Source organism: Hipposideros armiger, unplaced genomic scaffold, assembly GCF_001890085.2.
Source record: "Hipposideros armiger isolate ML-2016 unplaced genomic scaffold, ASM189008v1 scaffold_1316, whole genome shotgun sequence".
NCBI lineage: Eukaryota > Metazoa > Chordata > Mammalia > Chiroptera > Hipposideridae > Hipposideros > Hipposideros armiger.
In genome coordinates this window covers 115,274-132,558 of record NW_017732666.1, presented here as the reverse complement: position 1 = coordinate 132,558, position 17,285 = coordinate 115,274, and the positions used below count along the sequence as shown (strand labels likewise).

General features: G+C 49.3%; 1 protein-coding gene across 2 annotated transcripts in view; it reads left to right on the top strand.

The window, feature by feature from the left end:
• Positions 1-16,488, top strand: part of MANBAL (mannosidase beta like) — a 23,261-nt gene extending 6,773 nt beyond the window's left edge. The window contains exons 2-4 of one of the 2 annotated variants that reach the window (XM_019633462.1): positions 3,036-3,244; positions 13,331-13,494; positions 13,914-15,540. In XM_019633462.1, coding sequence (XP_019489007.1) covers positions 3,095-3,244; positions 13,331-13,494; positions 13,914-14,184 — 585 coding nt within the window. In that variant the 5' untranslated portion in view covers positions 3,036-3,094 and the 3' untranslated portion in view covers positions 14,185-15,540. The other variant, XM_019633463.1, reaches the window with a different exon arrangement.
• Positions 16,489-17,285: the final 797 nt, after the last annotated feature.

Sequence of the window (17,285 nt, the reverse complement as noted above, 5' to 3'; positions counted from 1 at the left end):
AGGGCAGTGTCACTGGCCCTCATATGTGGGATCCGAACCGGGGCCCTCTGGTGTCCCAAGCCAGCTCTTAACCAACGCGCCACTCGGCCGGCCACATTTTAATCATTTTTAAGTGTGCAGTTCAGTGGCATTCACAGTGTTATATAACCATCCCCACCATCTATTTCCAGAACTTTTTCATCATGCTAAACTGAAACGACCCCTCTAATAATAACTCCTTATTCCTCCCTCCTCCAGGCCCCTGGAAGCCTATATTCTAGTTTCTGCCTCTATGAATTTGACTACTCTAGGTACCTCATATAAGTGGAATCATACAGTATTTGTCCTTTTGTGACTGGCTTCACTTAACATAATGTTTTCAGGGTTCATCCATGTTGTAGCGTGTGTCAGAATTTCCTTTCTTTTAATAGCTGAATAATATTCCTCTGTGTGTATAGACCACATGTTGTTTATATATTCATCTGTTCGTAGACTCTTGGTTGTTTCCACCTTTTGGATATTGTGAATAATGCAGCTGTGACCATGGGTGCACAAGTATCTGTTTGAGTCCCTGTCTTCTGTTTTGGGTATATAGGAGTGCAGTTGCTGGATCATATGGTTAATTCTGTATTTAAATTTTTGAGACACTGCCAATCTTTTCCAGTTTATCTTTTCATTCTTGATAGCATCCTTTGATGCACAAAAGCTTTTAATTCTGCCGAAGTCCTTTTTATTTTTTCTTTAGTCACCTGTGCTTTTGGAGTCACATCCAAGAAATTCATTGCAAAATTCAATGTCATGAAGAGTTTCTCCTGTGCTCTATAAGTTTTATAATTTTAGCTCTTAAGTTTTGATCTTTGATCCATCTTGAGTTAAAGTTTGTATGTGGTGTAACGTTAGGGTCTGGCTTCATTCTCTTGTATCCAGCTGGATATCCAGTTTTCCCAGCACTATTTGTTGAAAAGACTGTCCTTCCGCATTGATCTTGTAACCCTTGTTTGGAAATCAATTGACTATGTATGTGAGGATTTATTTCTGGGCTCTCTATTTTATTCCATTGGCCTCGATCCTATGCCAGTTTCACACTGTTTTGATTATTGTAGCTTTGTAGTAAGTTTTAAAATCAGAAAGTGAATCCTCTGGCTTTGTTTTTTTTTTTCCCCCCCAAGATCAGGTGAAATTAATAATGTAATTTATTTAACCCAGTGTATTATTTCAACATGTAATCAGTATGAAACATTATTAATGAGATATTTTACGTTCTTATGTTAATAATATCTTCTGAATTGTGTATTTAACTTAACAGCCATTCTCAGTTCAGACTAGCTGTACTTCAACTCTCAGTAGCCACATGTGGCTCATGGCCACCATATTGGACAGCTCAGATTTAGCAGAAAATTGCACTGTGGCACAGCTCTCTGAAAACACAAAGGTCTTGGGAATCAGGGGGGCCTGGTTCCACAGTAAGTCTGCCCCTTTTTTGTTGAGGTGGACAGAAGGCCGCATATGGGGGCTGTGGTAAAGGGGAAGCAAGTCAGTCGTACCGAGGAATGAGGAAGCAATAAGAAAGGCATGCTGGGGAGGTGACACTTGAGCTAAGCCTTAGAAGTACCGTGGGGGCTTCGCCAAGCAGCCGAAGTACGAAGGGCATTCTTGGCAGAGCGCACAGCTCGGGGAGAGGCCCGGGACTGTGAGAGAGCCTCGTGCTCTTGTAGTATTACAGACAGCTTTTTCAGTTCAACTAGGGTCTGAGTAGCGGGGGGCCCTGGTGAAAGCAAAGGCTACGGAGATGGGCTGAGGCCGGGCCTTCCACCGGTGGCCACCACTGCCCCTGTCGTCCATGTCCCCAGCATCTCTTATTTGAGTTACTGGCAGCAGCCTCCTCACTGATGTCCCTGTGTCCACCCTGGACCCCACCTCCCCTCATTTAATGTAAGTCAGACCATGTCACTTCTCTGCTCCAAACCCTTCTGGGGCTTTACATTTTACTCAGTTGAATTGGAAGTGTCAGCATCCTACAAGGGCAGCCCCCACTCTCTGGCCATTTTGGACTCATATCTCTCCTTACAGCCTTCTTTGCACTTGCTTTTTACTCTGCCTGGGATATGCTTCCCTGAAGCATTCAATAGCTCACCCTCACACTTCATATCTCTGCCACTTTATTCCTGTCTCTCTTCAGAGAGCACTTCCTGTCACCCTATACAAAATAAAATGAGGGCTGGCCGAGTGGCGCAATGGTTAAGAGCTGGCTTGAGATGCCAGAGGGCCCCGGTTCGCATCCCACATATGAGGGCCAGTGACACTGCCCTCCACAGCTAAGATGCTGAACAACAGCTCAACCTGGAGCTGGGTTGCCCTGAGTCGCTGGCGACGACGTAGGCTGCAGTGGGTTGCCACGGGCTACCGTGTGTAGCCAGCAGCCAGCGTGAGCGGCCAGCAGCCAGCGTGAGCGGCTATCCAGAAGCCGGCGACTGATCTGTCTCGCCCGGGAAGAGCACAGTGATGGTGCCAACTTGGGCCAGTGAAGCAATGTCCTCCACAACTAGACTGAAGAACAAAATGACAGCAACTTGTCTGTTCCCTTTCCCCCAATTCCCCAGCGCTGTTACCATCCCCCAATTCCCTAATAAAAATCTTTGAAAAAACAACAACCAAGACCTGAAAACATTTAAAAACAAAAGGTGAAGGGCTGGCCAAGTGGCTCAGTTGGTTAAGAGCTCACTCAAGAGTTTGAGCTCTGAGCAACAGCGGTTCAAGTCCAGCCCGAGCTGAGCAGTTGCTGAGCTGCCAACAGGTAGCAGGATGGCTCAGCTTAAAAAATAAATAAATAAATAAATAAATAATAAATAAAAACAAAAGGTGAAAGAATGGTCTGTGACTATGACTATCCATATATCCTCGACTTAGATTCGGGAATTGCTAACATTTTACCACAGTCACCTTACGTATTCGTGTGTGTGTGTGTGTGTGTGTGTGTGTGTGTGTGTGTGTGTGTGTGTAAATGGGACCATTTAAAAGTCAGTTGTAGAAACATGACACTTACGCTTTGCATTTAGAAGTTGACCCTGCAGAGTGGTGAGTCAGAGAAGACCTCAGATAGCAGGCAGCTGGGGCCATGGCCTCCGACCTGGACTTCTCACCTCCCGAGGTGCCCGAGCCCACCTTCCTGGAGAACCTGCTACGGTACGGACTGTTCCTGGGCGCCATCTTCCAGCTCATCTGTGTGCTAGCCATCATCATACCCATTCCCAAGTCCCACGAGGCGGTGAGTCCTTCCCCGTAAGCCTCAGCTCCTGGGGCTGGGTTCTGGGTACCAGAAATAGATACTACAGAAATGGAGATCAGGGACCATGCCGAGCTTTATTGATGTAATGTGTCCTCAAATTCCCACCTGGTGGCATCGAGCCATGGGATTAATACTTTATTTGTTCACACATGCATCAAGCAGATTTTTTATTAGGTGCCTACTACATGTCAGGCTCTGCTGAAAGATGCGGTGTCTGCCCTCAAGGAGCTTCTAGTCCTTAGGGGAAAGACAGATATGAATCAAATTCTCACGTGTTTCCTGAGAAGTACAGGGCTCTGTGAGGGTGTATACGACGGGGAAGGCCTTACCCTGGGGCAGTGGCTTGGCTATTTCCCCCTCTCCCAGGGAGAGGGGACTGTGTGTGCAAGGGCCGAGGAATAAAGGAAGGGGCAAGTTCAAGGAACTGAATGAAGGTGACGGCAGCCAGAGAACAGAGGGATGTGATGAGAGGTGCAGAAATGCAGCCAGCGGAGTAGGCAGGGCCCAGCGGGTTTTAAGTAAGAGAGTGACATGATCCGATGGCCTTTTTTGTTGTTTTGACTCTATTCTATAGCTATACACCCTTCTTCCGCCATCACCACCCCCATTTTTCTGATGACATTGATTTGTTGGACAAAGCAGGTCATTGTCATCTACGATATCCACATCCAGGATTTGGCTGATTGCTTCTCTGTAGTGTCATTTACCATGTTTCTCTTTTCCCCACATTTCCCATCAACAGGAAATTCAATATAGAGGCTTGATTCAATTCGGATCAGGTTATTTGGTGAGAACACTTCATAGCTGCTGCTGTGTACTTCCTGTTGTATGTCCTCAACAGGCACGTGGTGTCTGGTTGTCACACATTTAGAGATTCTAGGATTGATCGGTGGGTTTAGGCGATGTTAGCTGATCCCTCTATTATAAAATCCCCATCAGCCTTTTACCTAAATGATTTTAGCTTCCATTGACGATCATTGTTTAGATCCATTATTTCCTTCTGCATTTTATTAGCTGGAATTGTTCAGTGAAGAACACCTTTTCCTCATTGCCTGTGTGGTTACTCTGAAATGCTATTCACACTAAAAGGCAGGATAAAGGCTTGCTTCTTTCCCTTTATTTATTAATTTTCAGAGTAGTGAGTTTGGGCTCCAGCAACCTCTAAACTTAACCAATGAAGCTTTGACTATCGTATCATTTTGAGCATGTATTTTTGTATATTTGCCATGTCTTAATTTTAGTTTTCTTTATGCTTAAATGGTCTCCGTGGGAGCCTCATCAAGTTGTATGAAATATTGTCTACCAGGGAAGCCCATTAGAGACTCATTGCCTAGGGTTTTTACTGGGGACAGGTCACATCAGCATCCTCTGCCTAGCACGGACCAAAATTTCAGACTTCCAGAAGGAAAACAGGTATTCAGCATAAACCTTATTGTTTGCGCAACCAGTTTAAGTACAGCGAGCCACTGTTATCAGCTCTGGGAATGGTGGGAACCACCCAGAATCCAGTTTCCCAGATGCCAGCCAAGGGCCAACCTTGCAAGCTGACTTTTCTAAGGACAGCAGTTTTTTTAATTTTTTAAATGTTAACTCTATTCTGCACACCTATAACTTTATTCTGCACACCTATAACATACTTATTATATAACTTTAAAAATTTTGTAGTTTTAAAATAGCTATCTTGTTTTTCACTACCAAGACTCAGAATGAATTTAAGATTTCTTTGTGGTTCTTTTCTGGCCCACAGATATGTCCCAGTAGGGCTGTCTGGTCAGACTACTGTGTTTACTAATCCTTTTCTTCACATAGGTACCCTCCCACTGTGACCTGCTGTTAGGTTAATTGGTTTCTAATTTTTAGGGATTCATTTCTTTTTGAATTAACTAAAACATTATATAAAACATTTCCCTAAGTCAAAAGTATGTAACAAGATACAGCCACAGAAATTTCCTTTATTCTCAGTATTGTTCACCCTGTTCCCTTCTTCCCTCCATATAGGTAACCATTTTTATTATTTTGATTTGTCCTTCCTTTGTTTCTTTTTGAAAACATACACAAATGCATATGTGAGACACACACACACACACACACACACACACACTTATTTATTTATTGTCCCCCTTTGATACACAAAAGATAGCACACTATTAAATACAGCTTCACATCTCTTTTTTTCCACTTATCACTATATAGTATATCCTGGAGATCCATGTATCTTGGAGATGACTGTGCCCACAAGATCCTGCTTGCGTAGCTGGGAGGATGGTGGCAATTTACCGGTGCAGTGGGGAGCCCCTCAGAAGGAGCAGGCTTGGGGTGGGCATGGGGCAGGAGCATGCTGGGTTCGGTTTTCAGTGTCTAAGATGTCCAGGGGGTTCTGTCAAGCAAGCTGTTGGGTCTACAGGCCTATATCAGGAGAGGGGTCCAGGCGGAGTGTTGATCGACATCTGGGAGTTGATGTGATTGAGGCAGTGGGAGAGGATGAGGTCTCCTAAGGAATACGGAGTGAGATGAGAAGAGGGCTCAGCACAGAGAGAAGGTACAGGGAAGGGCAGCCATGGAGGGCGGGGAGACCTTGGTGAGCATAGACAGGTGTGTGGCCTCTGGGTTGTTCTGTCCATCTCCATTTCTTATTCTGGTATCTTGAGAAGGAGGTCATGATTGGAGTTTTCCACCCCACAATTGTATCACACTCTAAAAACGAAATCCCTGTGCTCTGGGCCTCTGCCCTCACAGACACTGACATGCTATTGGGCATTATAAATAACAAACATTTTTATTGTCGTTGGCTGCTGATGACGCCAGCTAAGAGTCCCGAGGGAGGGAGGCCATGAGCATTCTTGTTTTATAAGCAGAGATGTAGAGTCAGGTGTGTGGCCTTTTGGGGAGCTGCCGCTCACCTCCTTTTGTGTTCTTAACCCTTCGAGGCTAGCCATAGAGGCCTGGGTCAATTTAGCAAACTTTGAGAAAAAGGGGTGCTGTTTACTGATCTCTTTGAGGTTTTTAGTGGTGCTGGGGGCAGGGGGAGGTGAGATCTTTTAAGGTAGGGAATTGACAGAGGGTCCACAGTATGCTTCCATTCCTCCTCCCTCCGCCTACTCTGCCATTTAGAGGTCAATTTGGGACAAAAACAAAAACCTCATCTTTTAAAATACATAGTACATAAACTCTCATTTTAATTTATCTTGCAGTTTAGGAGAATAAAGCTTACACAAGTGAATTGTCTTCATAACTGAAACTTACTGTTTTAGGTGAGGTTTTTTTTGCCCCCAATGGATCAGTAGCAAAAAATACAGTACCATTAATTTAATTTTTTATTGGTGCATCACATCAGCAAATGGCCCCCAATTATACAGAGATTCTGCTGCCAGATTTCCTCTGTGTGTCTCCAAAAGGCAGCCTTTGCTCAATCCCCAAACTCCTAAAGACATGGAGGGGAAACACTGTATTCTGTGCAAAAACAATCTTACAAAGAGAGGGTGAGTGCTAAGACTGTGCTTAGAGGCGGTGCCTGGCAGCTAGCTGGGATTTAGAAGTTGGATCGGGAGGGGAGAGAAGGGGGTTTTAGGAAAAAGGGAGCCTGTGGAAATGGGGACGGCTTGTGGGACTTCAGGCAGCCATAAGGCACGAGGGAGGTACCTGGAAGTGGGGGTGGCAGGAGGTGGGAGAGGGTGGAAGTGGGGGTGGCAGGACCCGGAGAACAATCTTGCTCTTTTTGCCGTGGTGCTTAGGGCAAAATCATCCCTGTTGCTTGGCCTATAGAAACACTGTTTATTAGTGGTTTTTTGGGTCAGAAGATAATATTTTTGGCTCCAGATGATGGGAAAGCCTTTGAAAAGCAAAAGAATGTCTTTCCTGTTGTTCCAGTAAGCTGATTTTTGCAACTAGTTCATGACTTCAGTACTTCAATACTTAGAAGATTATTTGAAAGCTCTTTTGGGGGTAATCAGGGAAGGAAAACGGAACATATACAAATGCTTCCCACCCTACCCCCTTCCTTTTCATAGTAGAAGCAAGAACCAATTGGTAAAATCAAAACCAAAGTCCCTAGAATCCTAAGCCAAATGAGAATGTTTTCTCATTGACACCTCATTAAACTAAGACCCCAGAAAACAAACATTTGTTTGAGCCTGATTGAAGCCTGGGCTACACTTCATCCAAGCATTTTCTTGTAGGCTGGATTGTAAAATATAAGAAGGTAGATCCTTACACTGTTTTTGTCTAGTCCAGAATGCAGATATGTTTAATCTCTCATTCCATTGATTATATGGTGACCATGGTGAAAAGGATTCTGGGGCTACTTTTAAGCTCCAGAGTAATGAAATCGATCAGTGATGTCTGCCATGAGCAAGGGGCTAGGGCGTTGGTAGTTTGAATTGCTCATCCTTGGGCTGGTCCATGATTCTCCATCTGTTTGCACCCACCTGGGGAATTTTCAAAGGCCTAGTCTACACCTATAGAGATTCAGATTCAGTTATTCTCTGAAGCCTTGGATTAGTATCTTCTTAAAGTGCCCAGGTGGTTCCGTTATGCAGCCAATGGTCTAATCCTTAGACTATTTCCCTGAAGCACAGACCAATTTTGGGAGGATGGGACCAATTTTGTTCAGTTCTACATGTGTTAGGTGTGAAATAACAGCAAGACATCCAAGTGGTAAAGGGAGCGCCAGTGAGAAGTTGGAAGTAGAGACCTGGGAATTATGTTATCAACATAGTATTATTTCTTGAAACCCTGAGAATGAGTTGCTGAGCTTTTAAGGGGAAATTAAAATTCAGAAGAGGCCTGAACTTGAGGCATTGCTCGAACTACTTGAAGTAACTTCTGTGCAGTGTAGAGACACTGAAAAGATGGGGGTGTTGTCCAGAGCAGGGATGTGCTGGGTCTCTGGAAGGCGTGGTACCCAAGGACCCCATCACTCACCATCTGCACCCCCTCTTCCTCTGCTCCCTGTCTCCTGTCTTTTCACGTCTCCCACCAGGGCCCGGCTTCCTCCGCTTGCTGTCTGTGGTAAGATGAACCGTGGCCACAAACGGCTCCCAGAGTTGATGTCTTTCAGCTGTAGCATCTGGAGGCTGCTTTCCTGCTTGGCCCCGGTTTCAAACTCCCCAGGGAAGGAACTGTAGCTGACCCAGCTTGGGACAGTGATGGCCAGGGTGGGGGGAGGTGAGGGTCCTTGGAGTGACCTCTAAGGCCAGAGGGGAAGGTCAGGTCCCAAAGGAGCAGCAGTGCTGTGCAGACAAAGCCGGGGCCTCCATTCCTCTCGCTCTTTCAGGAGATGGGGCACAGCAGTGGGCAGAGGCCCAGGAGACTGCGGTCTCTGTGAAAACCACCGAGTGGTTCAAGGAGAGCACATGGAAACCCAGTCCCCACAGAGACTGGGCAGTGAGAACAATCAAGTGATTGAGGAAAAGCTACTCAATGTGACGACGATTCCATGTTCAGGCTGCTGCCTTTCGGAGTCTGGTTTCAATAGGACAAAGTTCTTAATAGGGAGTCCCTGAGTCCCTAGGGGGGTCCCTACATGGGCTTCAGAAGTCTGTAAGATCCCTGAAATTGTTTACAAAAATGTGATGTTTTCATGTTCAGGCACTTCCTGGAAGGCGGTCCATAGCTTTTCTCAAAGTGTAGTGCAGTGGGTTAATGAGGCGGGAGCCCAGTTCTGGGGCTTTCAGGAGTGGGTAATAGGCAGTAAAGGTCAGGAGCCCGTCGCCCCTACCTTATCAGAAGCCTGCCTGAGATGCCCCCCAAGCCTCTCTGGACCAGTTTCTACACAGAATATTGATCCACTCAACCCCTGAGCCAGTGGGTGGTGACTTTTAGTTCAGCATCTCACGTAGCAGATAGTAATAGTTCATCTGGTAATGAATCATAAACTCTCCTGGTAGCTTAAGTGCTGCCTGTTCTAATCACTTCATATGTTTAGGTCACATCTCCCCAGTCAGCTGCCAGCCCCTAGGCAGGTACCTTCATTTCCACTCTACTGTCTTTGTGGATTGCCGCAAAGTTTCTGTTGAAAGTTCAGAAACTCAACTCCAGCCATTTCCCCAGAAACTATAATGGCTCCTAGAACTGGAAATGTCAAGGCACAAGTGGGTTCAGAGGCTCAAGTGGCCTTCAGGGCTCTGTTCGTCTCTCCACCTCCTGGGGATTTCCCTGCGAGTGTCGACTTTGTTCTGAGGCTCTTGCCATGTGTCAGGAAGATGGTTGCAGCAGCCCCAGCTGGCATCCTTATTGCTCATGATGTATAAGCAAGAGAAGCCATTTCTCTATCCATGCCCACTTTGCAAACGCACGGAAGGCCTCTGCTTGGCCACATGTTCAAACCTTGCCCCATAGGTGGAAGGGGTAATGGGTACCATTTCTGCCAGGCCTCATTTAACTGGCCACTCCTAGGGAAAGGGGGTGCTGGGCAGACAAAGACAACCGATGCCCACCATTGATATCCAGGGGAGAACGCACCAGAATTGATGGCAAGAGTGATGGCTTTCAGTGTGATGCCCACATACACTTCACTGTCAGCCAGAAAGCCCTGCAGTGTTTGGAGCCCTGAAAAAGATGGAGCCTTCCTGGGAGCGGAGGTGCAGTGGCCTAGAAGTTCAGATTCTGTTGGAAAATTCTGCACGAGGGTCTAGATTTTTAACTAGGCCTCTGCTTGCCAGGAAGCCTGCCCGAGCAAATAATTAACTCGGGCAAGTGTCTACCCATTCTCAACACCTCAGGAGACAGGCCCACAGAACCAACTTTGAAATTCTGCCCTGTATTATTTTTAAGCTTGGGAGGAGTTTGCAGTTAAATTGGGTGGCAGTGTGTTTTTCACTTAACGAGCCGTCTCGGAGATATTGCTGTGTGGTGGGTAGGGCGAAGGTATAAACATGGTCTCGAGATGTGAACCGGCTTGTGGGGAGACAGCTGGATACACGAGGAGCCACAGACCAGCCAGTGGGAAGGGCCTGCGTCATGCTGAATTGTGTCTGGAATGAGCTCCCAAGGCTGTTCTCTCTAATCACGGTTTTCCTCGCCTGCCAAGTGCGTCCTAGACTCTGTCTCTGTTTGCTTTGTTGAGCCCACACGGACGAGCTCCTCTGCTCTCTGTTTCAGCTAGTCCTGTCCTTCTCTCAAGGCCACTGCTAGTTCCACCTCAGCACCTGCCTACCCCGGGCCTCGGGCAGGAGTGCAGAGCCGGACAGCAGGAGCTCTGGCACCCGGCACACCTGGTCTGGGTGCCGGCCCACCCCCATGTCCCTGAGCCTGTGTCCTGAGCTGTAACAGGAGGGCATTCATGCCCGACCCACAGAGTTCTTAAGGGTCAAGTGAGATTGGGTGTGTGGGGCTACCTGAGCCGAGCACAGTGGTTTTCTTTCCCTGGGCCATTTTAGAGGAAAGAATAGTTTCAGTCTGTTGTAGAATGACATTCTGTCCTGATTTATAGGCCTAAATCCACACTGAACTGTATAGGGGAAATCATAAAATTCTGTGTGCTGTCCCTGCTGGAAGGGATTTGATGCATTGTGGCACAGATTTCGATTATTTGAATCTGATGAATAGCAGCAATTTTCTGGCCTCGTAAGTGGTTGTGGGGGCTGCTTTGTTATTGATGAGAGCTGTGTCCACAGAGGACATCTCTGCAGACTCGGGAACCTCCTGGCCAGCCAGGTTTTCTTTTACCCCTGACAGTGTGATTGCCGAGGAAACTTAAAACTTGCTTCAGAGGAGGCGAGGTGTTCCCAGATTTAAAGGTGGGGCTGTAGCGTTCAGAACCTGTTGTTTGCCTGGCTTGTACCAGCAATGTGCGTGTGAAGAGAAATGAAAAGTCAGCCATTCATTCAGTCATTCTTGCCAGCCAGGAATTTGGAGCTCCAGCTCTGTGTGACTTGGACCCCAGCATCCGAATCGTGCGTAACAGTTGTCTTTGCTTCCCCGCAGGTTGGGGGAAGATGGCCGTCCCCCATCGGGCCAGTCACTGAGTGTCAGTGAGCCTGTTTCCTCACCTGTGAAATGGGGCTCACAGTGGCTGGCTTGCCAGGGTGATGGGAGGCTCAGTGAGCTGATGTTTGTAAAGCACCTACTTGGTGCACGTCACTAAGTGCATTGTCTTTGTCATTACCCCGTGGACACAATAGGTAGGTGATGAATGCTGAGCGCCTATGCAGAGCGTGAAAGGGAACAGGGTACCTGGGAGATGCTGGCTTGGCCAGTAGCCCTGAGTAACAAGGTGGGATGCATGATGGGGTGTGTCCAGAGATAGGGTCAAGGCTGGAGCGGAATGGCCCTGGAGGCCACTCTGAGGCTCTTGGAATTTGTCTTATACGAAGAGGGCACCAGCAACACTTTTAAAGCAAAAAATGGTCTCCTAAAACTGTTGTCTCAGGAGAATAGACTCTGAAGCAATGTGGCGGGTGGTGAGGCTGGTGGGAGGCTGGTGCATTGAAAGAGGTAGGCAGGAGACCGTGGGGTCTGAACCAGCACAGGAGTGCGTGTCCGGAGGCGACCAGGCCGAGGCAGGAGCCTGTTGGAAGGTAGAGTGGACATGACAGATTGGATGTGGGGCACGAGGGAACAACGAGAACTCAGAAATGACGCGGAGCTTTCTAGCTTGGGTAACTGGGTGGGTGATAATGCCAGAAACTGAGCTGGGGAAGAGAGGGAGAGGTCTGGGTGAGGAGGAGACATAATACATGCAGATGACTCGATGGCTGTACTATGTACACATGCCCACAGAGAGCTGATTTCAGCTACAAAATAAAGCATGACTCGGGGAGCATTAACCGGCTTTCCTGACTCCTGTGGGAACTTGAGTCACAAACAAGGGGCTTCTGAATGACCTATCGACAGATAGAATCTAGAATAGGCTGTTCTTTTCCTGCCATGGTCACCTGTGGTTCCAAGGGCTGCTGCACAGAGAGAAAGTCAAGTTCACAGTGAACTCAGACTCTCCATCTCCGTTAACCTTCAGGTCCCTTGGGAACTTGGGAGAGCCTATCCTCTGTAACTGTTAAGAGCTTAGGTTCGAATGCTGGCTCTGCCACTCACCAGCTGAGATGTTAGGCAAGCCACAATTTCTCTAAGTATCTCTTCTTTCATCTACAAAATGGGGGCTCATTAGGGCACTTTGTGAGGCTAAAATAAGATATGTCCAGACCACATAACACAGGGCCTGGCATATTGTAAATAATATTAGCAGCTGCTCTGGCTGTTGTTACTGTTATTATTGGTTGCTATGTCTAGCCATAGTTAGGGTATGTATACGGGGCTTAAAATCCTCTGTGCCCATGGAAAAAGTGAGGCCCAGTCTTCAGTTGTGTTTTCATGGAGATAAACAAGAGTGAAGTTCCCATGATTATGGGGGCTCTTGCCAGTTCCTTCATTTCATTCATTCATCCTTTATTTATTTCTTCATTCAGCAATGATTAAAGCTGTCCCAGAGAGCTCACAGGCTAGCAGGGGAGACCAACATGAAAACATGTAACTATGGTACATGTAACTACAGTGGCATTATAAGGTTCCGGAGGTGGGGGGTGGCGGGAGGGAGGTGTGGAGGAGGGGTGAAGGGGGGGAGGGAGGAATGTACTCTGCTAGAAGGAGCGGAGCAGAGAAGGAAGGCTAGATAGTGAGTAGGAGTGTGTTCTTGGCCAAACCCTGGCTTGGGGTTTACGGGAAGGCCGAGGAAAGAAGGGTGCTCCTCTTGTTAGGGGAGACCAGTGGAAGCCCTGGGGCCTGACCCAGTGTGGGGTAGAGAAGAGCACAGATGAGGCTGGAGAGGTGGCCTGCTTAGATGCCACCCCAGATGTGGGACATGAGACTGTGGGTGATGGAAAGCCACTGGAAGGCTTCAGGTGGGGGATGTGCACGTTAGAAACATTCCTTTGGCAGGTGCACGAGGAATGGCACAGAGAGGGCAGGAAGGTGGGTTAGCAGTGGGGGGACTGACGTAGGGACTTGGATGCTAAGGAGAGTGGCCGAGTCAAGAAGTAGAAGAGGTCAGATCAACAGGACTTGGTGGCTGATTGGACAGTGGGGAGGAGGGAGAGGGTGGGGTCACTGGGACTCTGGTTGCTCTGCCCACAGGTGGGAAGGAGGGCCCGGCCTGCTGGAGAAGGGGCCGTGCTTGGTCTGGGACAGCTGAGGTGGAGGTGCCTGGCAGACTCCATCCAGCCTCAGTCATCTGACAGACGGCTGGATCAGCAGAGAGGTCTGGGAGGTGCCAGAGAAGATGCGGCACCTGACAGAAGGTCTGTGGAGTGAGGGAAGCAAAGGGATGGCAGCTGGGTGTCACCATCCCTGGGGCGTCTGAACCGGCCCCACTGAAACCTGAGGAGGCACCCAGCCTTGAGGTCAGAGTGGGGCTGCTGGAGATGCTGGCCGGCCTTGACAAGTTCCCCATGTATAAACCATTCACCTGATCCGGGCCTGATTGCTCAGGGTGCTCGGGTCCCACTGGTTTCCAGGGACCGACAGATACTGCGCTGGGAATGGTTTCCAGCTCCCAAGGTCTCCAAAGACATTGTGCCCTGTGGCGTTTGCCTTAAACAGTAGCCTTCCCGCTGAGCTCTGCAGCCTGTGCACTTGACACTGGCTCCTCTGAGGTTTTGCTTTGTTTTGTTTGTTTGTTTTTCTGATGGGCTTCTTTCTTTTTTCTTTTTTTGCCAAGTTACATAAACCGTGTCAGCACAGAGGGAGAGGCTGGGGGAGTCCAGAGCTGCAATCAGAGACCTGGCCAGAGGAAGGGCTTGGCCCCCTCATTATCTTGGGAAGATCACCCGTGGGTGCCTGGGACTGGGCAGAGCCTTTACATCGGGTGTCTCTGCTGGCAGGGTGGAGAGGAGACGATGCTGGCCAAGAAGCGGGAGCTGCCAGGCCTCTGGACTGGGCCTCTGGGTGGGAACGGCCCCTCCCCAGCCAAGGTCCTGCCTCCTCTATAGGGCAGAGGCCTGGGCCAGGGGCTGATGGATGAGCTGGGAAGCACAGAGCTGGAAGCTAGGGGTTGGCCAATTAAACAGGGAGAAATATTTTTCTCTTCCAGAAAAAGTGTGTTCACTCCTCATATTCTTGTCTGCTTTTTGTTGTCCCATTTTTAATAAAAGAGTACAGGTTCTGAGAAGCATTTTCTTACCATTGTGTTGGGGGGCACCAGGGCCTTGGGGGGCATGACTCTTGAATAAAGGGGGCAGCTGCCACTCACCCCATTTCTTCCAGGAAGGGATTCAGGGCTAGTGTCACTGGATGTTTTCAAGAAAGCTAGGAATCCAGATTTGAATGGGAAGTCTCCCAGCTGGCTCAAATTCTTAAAAATAAACTCGGCAGGCTAAGTGCAGTCCGCCTGTGGGCCGGACAAGGCCCGGGAGCTGCCGTTAGTGTTCTCTGAGCGAGACGGCCCTTGCTAATGTTCCGCCTGGCTGTGGCCCACTGGGCTTGATCACCCCGGGGAGGAGGGGACACTCAGCAGGACTGAGTCCTCCAGATTCTTCTGACATGAGCCTGAGTGGCTGGCGTGGGCCACGGCCCTTCCCCAGAGCCTACTTTCTTTATCAGCACAACGAAGGCCAGGGCTGGATCTGCGGTTTGGAACCTTTTTTAAGCAGCAGAACCTTTGTTTAAACCAAACCTCACAGGGAAGAAATCACAACATACACGACATAGAAACTAAAGCTCCTCCAGTCCTAGGGAGAAGCTAGAGCTCTGCCCCGGCTGCCCCCTGCCCTCCCCCATGAGGCACCTCTGCCAGGCCCCACCGAACAGCGCAGCTACTCCACGCCTCCCGGCCCTGGCATTCAGCAGGTGGAATGGGAGAACAGCAGGGTCAGGAGAGTAAGCCACAGCGGGGCTGCCCCACGGCTGGCTTCTCATCCAAATTCTGACCAGACCCTGCCCAGGGTGAGCCTCTGGGTCCAGCCACATTTACTGGTGCCCTCCATGCATTGTTGCTTCCTCACATCAGCCCTCCACGGTGTGCATCGCTGTTTCCATTTCACAGCGGGGTAAACCAAGGCGCAGAAAGGAGAAGCGAGTTGCCCACAAGGTCACTTGGCTAGAACGTGAACGTGGAGGAGCCTAGATTTCTCCCAGGCCTGTGAGACTCCAAAGGCTTCCCCGTCCCCTTCGGGCCTCCCTTATTTTTCCCGAGAACTGTCCTGCTCCTGGGGCAGTCCTGTGGACATGTCCACCCACGGTGTCCATCCCTTGTGTTTCTATGGCGTGCTTTAGTTTGCATAGTCCCTTCAGACATGATCTCGTTTTGCTGGTGTCAGGTTTGATTCCTCTAAGCAGAACTCTTTGTTTTATCACCACGCAGGAGGCAGAACCATCTGAGCCCAGAAGCGGGGAGGTGACAAGAAAGCCCAAGGCTGCTGCTCCTTCCACGAACAAGAGGCCCAAGAAGGAGGCCAAGAAGAAACGGTAGAAGACAGGCCTGTGGAACAGGCGAGAGGGGCACGGGCCTTAGGGGCAGCCCTGCTGGGACTCAGCGTCCTGTCCCCTCGCTCCGTCCCAGGCTCAGGGTCTGAGGTGGCTGGGACACCCTGACAGTCCCAGGCCCCAGCTGGGCAGACCACCACTTCCTCTTCTTCTGTTTCCATGATGGTTTAGGGCCAAGGGGATGGAAACACCTTATGAGCAGAGACAGTCTTAGAGGTCTGTTTGTTCAGAAGTCAGGTCAGCTCACAGAGTTATGTTTTACTTAGTCATGGAGTCCAGCCTTTAGTCACCCACCTTACGGATTGACACTACATTTTAGAGTCATGATCTAATGCTTTCAGGCACCACCCTCTCCCATTATTTGTGCACCACAGATTCCCTGCTGATCAGTCACCTTGTCTCTGCTTGCGCAGATAAAGCTAGGCCAGGCCTCACCTGTTTGTTTAGCTCAAGACGCGTGGCCACTGTGATGTTCATGGTCCCACAAGTGCAACAGCCAGGTCTGAAAGATGCCCTGTGTGAGAACCAGCAGGAGACCCGGGCCAGGGCAGTGCCTGGTTCTCCTCCAGCAGATGGAAGGGATTTGGTTGAGTGCATGTCTCTTAGGCCAAACTTTCTGAGCCTCTGAAATGGGGGTCTTGTTGCTCTCAGACCAGCCTCTTTTCAGCCCACTGTAGCACTTCTGGCTCCCACCTCTACAACACCCCACATCCCTCATCCTCCCCCTGCCCCACCATTCTTTTCATCCCTTGACCAGTGAGGAAAAGTTGTTTTTGGCAAGTAAATGTCAATAAACTGATGTGCTTGCTGAATCCCCTGTGTGTTGTCTGCTGCTGTGGGAAGGGGGGAGCTTGGACCCTGCCCTGGGGGTGAAGGAAGGGCTCACCCCCACAGAAGTGGGACGTGTGGCCGAGGATGACCAGAACTGGGGGGCGGCTCTGGTCAGAGCAGCTCTGCTGCCATTCTGGGACAAGTGGTCAGGAAGGAACCAGCCAGCTGCTTTGTGTGGCCCTTAGTCACTGGAAACACTTGTGAACATCCATGCGTGTGTTAAGAGTTTCCACTGGGACCAGGCCCCCTCCTTCCCCAGTTCCTGTTGCTGAGCAAGAAGCTGCTTATCCTCAAAGAGGCTCGAGAAAAACCGAGTCGAAGGCCTCACGTGGCGTGGGGTGGGTCTTGCAGGTCCAGCCACACGCCCTGAGTCAGGTGCCCAGGAAAAGGACTGACCTGTGGTAGCTCGGGACTGGTCCCGCTTGTTTACAGTTTGCCAGACACTTTCCCCAATGTCATGACTGATGGGGGGGAACTTAAGGGATGAGCGTGCATCATCTCCGTCCTAGAGAGGGGAGACTGAAGCCCTGACTACTTGAGATGCCAGAACTTGGACTTGAACCCAAGTCCACGGCCCTTTCCTTGGTATTTAACAAATATTCAGTGCATGTCAATAGGTTTGGTGCTGTGAAGGTCCCTAATCTGCTGGGGGCCTGGCAAGATCTTCAGCAGGTCCAACTCCCTTCAGTTGTCTCCTGTAGAGGCTGTTTGCCAGAGAACAGGCCCAGGAAAGTGACGGGGGTTGCCCTCTGCTCCACCCACCCCCGCTCATTCCATA